Consider the following 7,423-nt stretch of genomic DNA (forward strand, 5'->3'; position numbering starts at 1 on the left):
ACTCAAATTAAAGGTAAATACACTTAATTTAGGAAATTTTAACTTAATTCTAGATCATTTTTCCAGTGAAGAATCTACTTTTGCAGACTTTCTGCCTTAAACCTAAAATAATAATAAGAGAAAAGACTGATTCTTAAATATTAAAAAAAATATTCACACAATAAAACAATGATTTCAAACATTTTATTCGAACTGAAGCGATTCTGATGCTTCATGCAAAGTTAATCGAAAGCCTTTAAAGTCAATAAATCAAGTTAAATACAGAAAAATGTTTTAAACTACATTCGCCACCTCTCCTCCTTCTACACACAGTGATATGTAAACGTTAGAAATCAAAGGTTAAACAAGTTCCCTGCTCTCCAGCGGTCCCTGTGCACCGTCCTCTACAGTTTCCTCCAGAATGAGAATCGAGCCGTTAGTCCGACATGGATAAACAATGAGACTGAATCCGATTGAAGGTGGACAGAAAACAGCTGATTTATTTCTACGGTGGGTGTTTGTTGGTTTGGTTTCAGTTCGATGAATCCAGAAGACGTTTGGTCCAATCAATGAGTGTTTCAGGTGAAAGAAGTGAAGGTGAAGAAATCACTTAATCTGCAGCCGACGGATCAGTCAGTGGGTGATAAAAACGCCACACTGTCAGGTTTCCACCCACTCCCAGGTCTTGTGCCAACTGCCAAGGCACCATAAAGCATGAAGAATCAGGAACACAAAGTATTCAGACCTTAAAAGGATGAAGGAAGCTTTAAAAGACTGAAAACTCTGGATCTTAGGTGATGGAGAACAAAAACTGTGATGAAAAAAAAGATAAAATTATAAATTTATTCATAGGGCGGAAGACCAAAACATTCATTTGCTAAACTGTATCATCATCAAGAACTGCAGAGATGGTAATAGCTTGGCTCATTAGCATGCTCGCCTCTTTATAACGAAGCTAATCCAAACTGAAGCTTAACTGGATGATGACCAACGCTGCTCTGCAGCAGATTTCAGAAACAATCACTCCTCCCGATAAGGCAAAGCCTCAGACACAGAAGCGGGTGGGTTAGTGTACTCCTTTATTTATTGGACTGAAAGAGGAAGAAAACTTGAAAACAAGTTTGAGTTGATAAAGTGACACAAGTTAGGACTAAAAGTTTGTGTCCGACTCCTTGGTGTTTTGAACCTGCTGTAAGAACAATATAAACCACCAGAGCTGGTGACGAGCTGATTGGGTCAATCCTGCAGTCAGTTGGTCAGTTATCCCGTCAATTGGTGAGCCGGCGGACACAGGCCGCCATTGTTCTGTCCGATTTCCATCGTGTCCTCGTCTGACGCCAGCGGCCTCAGTGTGACAACGTCACATTGGGACCAGATTGGAGACAGATAGAGGAAAAGTGGTGGTGGGGGGGTTGGAGGAGGAAGAAAGGGAGAGGAGGAAGGCGGAGTCAGATGAGAGGGGGGGACAAAGAGCTCATTCTTTGCCGGTGGTGAGGAGCTTCAGGGCTTTCTGGAGGTTCTGGATGGCTGTGCCGACGTCCTCGTACTGCAGGGCGCTGCCAGCGTACTTACAGTATTTCTGCGCCTTGGTGAAGTCTTCTGGGGAGAGCTGGACGCCGCCTGAGGGAGGGAGGGGAGGGGGGGAGATGAGAGGAAGAGGTAGAATAGGGAGATCAGACGTTAATGTGAGCCAATTAGAGGCCAAAAGAGAAGCAATCAGTCGTGATCAAAGAGCTAATAAGGCTGCAGACAGAGATACAAAGACCAAGATCACTCTACAGCCAAAACACCACAGAGAGAAAGAAAGAGAAAATCTACCGGCTGTCAGGAACTTTAAGGAAAGGGTTGGGAATGAATGAGAGAGCTGCACCTTAAGGTCACGCCAGTGTGGTGTTGGTCTAAGGTTAAAGTGCTGTTTGAACTAGGGGTGGACAGTTCACAAAATCCACGGTTCGGTTCACGGTTTTCGGTTGGGTATATGTTGATTGTTAGGAAAATCTATTACGTCTTGTATAGTCAGGTTAAAACTAAAAGAAAAAAGCAGTCTGACATTTGATACATCATTGTGACAGTCTTAGGTTAAAAGTAGAGAGATTCTGGCATTGCAAGAGAGGAGACAGTGCTAGTTCCAACATGTGCTTCAATCTTTAACAAAGAATCATAGGCTCTATCAAAACTAGACTTAAGTCCCTTTATTTGAAATTAACTCAAGATAAATTGACATGTTTCAATTCCCTGATTATCAAAACTTAAAACTCAGTTTGTTCTGCAGTGTTTGAAATACAATCAAATAAATAAGGCTGGATTTCTTATCAAATTTAAAGTGCCACTGTGTTATCTAAAATAACAAAATAAATAATCCTGTAAATATTATAATCATCAATATATCCGCAGGTGAGCTGACATGTTGGTCATGTTGCTGTTAGCATAAACAAAACGTGTTGCACAATGCTTGCACACTGTTGCACTTTTATCCACAGCTTTCTTTCCGCCGTCATCGTAGGTCACTCTAAATGCAAAGTGGTCCCATACAGCAGACCTATAAAGTGCTGCTGGCGCGTCTTCCAACTCCTGTTCTTTCCCACTCGCCATTCAGACACAATTCTCCACAACAACTGATTTTTTTCTGCTACACCTGGCTACGCTGCTTCGCTTCTTCTTCTTGTTTATTACTGGTGGTTGGCTTTGGTCACAGTACCGCCACCTTCTGCTCTGGAGTGTACACGCTTCCCCTATGAGAAAAAGGAGCAGCGCATGAACCGAACGCAACACACACGAAACCAAGACAGTGGAACCGAACGGTTCGGACGGTTTTCATAAACCGTTCCATCCCTAGTTTGAACAGGTCAAACCGCCAAAGTAACGGCTAACCTGCTCCAGAGACGTTTATAGTTAAGAAATAGTTTTGGCCAATAAAATCTCCATTTTCCATTTATAGATTATGATGTCTTAGCAGCTAATCTATCATCGGTTTCCACCTCCCACTTTAGCCTGAGACACCAAGGTGTTTTCAGGCCAGACGAGAACCAGTCTCAGGAGAGTCTGCACCCCTACTATCCTGTCAAAAAAAGTTGTACCCAGAATTCATTAAGGTAAGGCTTCTAGAAAACCAAACCAGACCCATGAACTGTCACAACGCACTGCAAGAAAATGTAATCTAAATGAGTCATTTGTTTCTTAAAATAAGTTTATTTTTCTAGAATTGAGGATGTAGGTTGGAACAAGACAATTTACATTTGAAATAAGAAAAAACAACTGCATTGTCTTATATCAACTGCATATTTAATTATCTTATTTTAGGAGTAAAAATACCCATTCCATTGGCAAATCCATTATCTGACACGCTTGTCCCAAGTGGAATCGCGAGGGGTGCTGGTTCCCATCTCCAGCAGTCAACGGGCAAGAGGCGGGGTACACCCTGGACAGCTTGCCCGTCCATCGCAGGGCAACACAGAGACACAACCATTCAGCCAATTAACCAAACAGTCATGTTTTTGGGCTGTGGGAGGAAACCGGAGTACCCGGAGAGAACCCACGCATGCTCAGGGAGAACATGCAAACACCACGCAGAAAGACCCTGAGCCGGGAATCAAACCCAGAACCTTCTTGTTGCAAGAAGGTTCCGGGTTGGGTCTTGTTTCTAGATTGTTTTTGCTGTGCGGATGACAAGAACCAGCAGATTGAGTTACTTTAATAAGATGGAAGAGCTGACGCACAGAGGAAGCGGTCCCGATTCTGCCATAATAATGACGCTGCTCAGGTCTGTCACAGGGACGAAGGAGCCAAGGTTTGGTGGCGCTGAATTTACTGCTCCATCTATGGTCCAACCCTCATCTAAAGCGCCTGTCACACCTTGACGATTTAGATTAGTGTATGCCTGACGTACGGAAAATCTGGCAAAAATGCTGGCATACGATGGATAACTTGTCGGTATGTTTTACATAAGTTACGAGCACGCTGAAGTGCGCTGAAGAACGTTGATATTCCGAAAGTTTGTCGAGAAACCTGCATTAGTTACAGGTAAATTATGTGATCGTTGACATACGTTAAGTATAAGTTACTCATAAGTCGTGGCGTCCAGCTTATCTAAACCTATGAGTAACTTCTCTTGACTGAATCCCCTTCATACGGAACTCACTCCCCGGCCAGGACCAACAAACTTTGTAGCATGACGCTGAATCTGCTGCGATGGCAAACCTTCTCTCTTTCTTTTTATTTATTCTGTTTTTTTGAGGGAAGCAGCTTTAGTTGATGTTTCGTAATGCTGTACCTAATTAAGCTGCCTTACGTTAAGCATAAGTTAGGCTGTTGTTGGACATTAGTTCTGGACTTGTTATGAATGTGCTCTGCATACAACCAAAATTGAAAAAAATACATAGAAAGTTCAGCATATGCCAGCGTTTTATGAGATTCTGGGACGTCGGGCATACGCTGGATAAATCGGCAAGATGTGACAGGGCCCTAAGGTTATGGTGTTTGGACCATTCCATGGTAGGGTGGCAGGGCTCGGCTTTAGGGGCAAAAACAATCAGCGGCCTTTAATCAAACACAAAAACCCATCCCAAACCTTTGGAACAAATCAAATCATTGACCCGTTCTAACCCCAGCTGAACTCTAGTACTAATCTATTGGTTCTAGTTCTAGTCTGGGGTAAACCTTGCTGGGATCCTCTGGGAAGATCTGGGTTTCCCACACGGATGAGGTACCTAAACCTCAATCCTACACCAGGAAACTGTAATAAAGTAAATAAAAGAAATAAAAGGTAGAATAAATGTGGAATAAAGGTTGATACTTGACAGGATTTCAAACAGAAAACTTTGACTAGATAACTTTAATGTTGTTTTATAACCTGACTCTGTTGTAATCTTTCAAAGTGATATTGATCAATGGCTCTTCAGCCTGTCAATGTTTTGTTTTTTTTGGCTTCGGCTGCATTTGGCTCGATATCGATGAAGCTTTTAAACATGAATCTTTTAAGGTGGTTGGGAGAAAAGGAGAGATTTTGGACCCAAAGTCTTCAGCACATGATCTGAGTTTAAAAGACTGACCTTGTGGTTGTAAATCCACCTAACTCCATTATATGAATCATTTAGCGATTAAAGGACTCTTAAATCTCTTATCATGAGAGGAAGGCAGTGATTGTTAGTGGGCTTCTCTGCGATCAAACCCATTTAGTGGGGCTTTGAATAAAGACCTTAACATCCTGGAACATCTCTGGAACATTTTCCCCGTGATTGCTGTCAACTCATTCTGCCGCTCAATAAGCTTTCTGATCTGAATGACCTGAATTATCTCACATTAAACTTGGACTCCAGGTTCTCATACAGTCTGGAAAAGTATTGAACTATATTGCATTTTTCTTCAGACCTAAATAAGAATGGAACATCCTTTTTTAGCCCTTTCTCCCTATGTTAATGTTTCATCCATCCTGTTTAAACAGGCCTCATGTTAAAGACTTGGATGTATAAAACTATCAAGCTAAAAACACTAAAAATCTTTGAAATTGGAATCTGGAAAAGGTTGAAATTTGAAAAGGGAAAAGTCTTTTGATCCCATCTTCGATCTTTTTAACAACCCAGATCTTTTCTGAACTTGTATATGTTACATATCTGCATCTTATTAAGCTCCTTCCCCTCCACCCTTTAGATTAACTCCCTCTCTCTAGGGGTTTACGGTTCAGCCTGACGGAGGGCGTAATGCTATCAGACACATACGCCCTCCTTCCAAATGCAGGGATCCAGGGAAAGCTGGAACGCAGGCCTGCAAAGCCTCTAAGAAATCCTTTAAATTCAGTTTAAAAAAACGAGAACAATCTGAGAAATCTCCAGAAAAATGAAAGAGTTTGGGAATCTAACTCTGGGAAAAATGTGAACCCCTGAAACGATGGTTTACAATGTGTGACTAAGACCCTCCATACATTACAGGGTGTTTTATGAGCAGCGGGAAAAGTAAGGCACCTTTCTTTATGTTTATTAGCGGCATTGAATTATAGGAGCATTTATCAAGATGACTGTAAAACCATATGCAGTAAAACAAAAAAATCAGATATAAGTTAATTTTATTGCTTTGTGAAACAGTCTCATAGCCAGAAGTGACTGAGCTCAGGATATTTCCCAGCCATAACAAACTGTCTCTCATCATCTATTTTCTCCTGATACTTTAAGCTATAACTAAATACCTAATGGTGCCTGACAGGAACTTAATAACTCATGTTTATTGGTAAATGTAAAACTTTAGCACTCTAATATCCTTTCTCTGTCTTGTTGCATTATTTCTGTCTGCCCCTGAGTGTATGCGGTATTTTCTGTAATAAAACAAAAAGGTAAAAAATAAAATAAAAATTGTGCTTTTTAAATCCTTGACTTTAAAACTGTTGATGAAATAAGTTCTGGGCAATTTTTAAGTATTTGGGGATTTCAAAATCACTGCAGAAATGTTTTTACAGAACCCTTAATTCTTTCCTTACATTTTTATTTCACTCGTCTCGGGTCTCCGCCCCTCAATCTGCCTCCCCTCCCCAGAGGAAAGTCCTAACTCGAAACATGCCTCAGCGTCTCGCTCGTCCCTCCGCGTAGCGCCGTCCAAACAGAACACGAGACGCCGCATGGGACGGTGCTCGCTCCGCATATCCAACACGACCATCTGCTCAGCCGCTTCTCCAAACCATAAAACGAGTGACGGTGGAGGATTAAAAACATGAATGCATCATGAGGAATCACATTTATTAAGCTGGTGAAGATTCTCAGTCATCCAGGTCATAGTCATTCCAAAAAAAATAAAAACTTTGACTTTGTTTCCAAGTTTAAAGATGTTTCGCTTCCCATCCAGGAAGCTTTTTCAATTCAAAATGCCAGAAATAGCATTTACTTCAAGGCTTTAAACAGTAGCCCAACAAAGCCTCGTTTTTGTGTAGAATTTGCATGATTTATAAACAAGCTGTTTAGAGTAAGCTTCCTATATGAAAAATGTAATTTTGGTATTTTATATGTAAAAAATAATGTACAAAACAGCGATCCAGTCTCCAGGTAATTCCAGTAGAGGAACCTGTAAGCCTTAGAGAGGTACGCAGTCATTTCCAGGAAAATTAATCTTCCACTTGTGGGAATAAATCCTAAGTATCTGAAACGTTTAGGTGATTCCAGCCAGCTGATGGGGGTATTAAGTCTCAGCAAAGTGACCTAAAGTGTAACTTCTAAGCTAGAGGGAACCTGTAAACCTGTAATAAGATGTAATGAAGTACCTTAGAAGATAAAATAAACAACCTGTAAATATGATGTTTGAGCTTGGCCTATTTTTCCAGTGTAGTCCTGTTTCTCTGACTGTGACTAACAGGATGTTGTCTTTTCATCCTCTGATGTGGGGGCTCTTCCTGGGTGTGTGTTCCCTGGACAGGGCCGCCTGTGGAGCTGGTTGACAAGTTCCTTTTGTATCTCTACTTATTTCT

General features: G+C 41.3%; 1 protein-coding gene across 1 annotated transcript in view; it reads right to left on the reverse strand.

Moving 5' to 3' along the window:
- Positions 1-175: 175 nt before the first annotated feature.
- The window catches only part of vta1 (vesicle (multivesicular body) trafficking 1), a 46,685-nt gene continuing 39,437 nt past the window's right edge, over positions 176-7,423 (reverse strand). Inside the window, exon 5 of the mRNA XM_015386300.1 lies at positions 176-1,599. Coding sequence (XP_015241786.1) covers positions 1,454-1,599 — 146 coding nt within the window. The 3' untranslated portion in view covers positions 176-1,453. The remainder of the gene's footprint in view (positions 1,600-7,423) is intronic.

The sequence above is a fragment of the Cyprinodon variegatus genome, unplaced genomic scaffold (genome assembly GCF_000732505.1).
Source record: "Cyprinodon variegatus isolate N-32 unplaced genomic scaffold, C_variegatus-1.0 Scaffold363, whole genome shotgun sequence".
NCBI classification, from domain to species: Eukaryota; Metazoa; Chordata; class Actinopteri; order Cyprinodontiformes; family Cyprinodontidae; genus Cyprinodon; species Cyprinodon variegatus.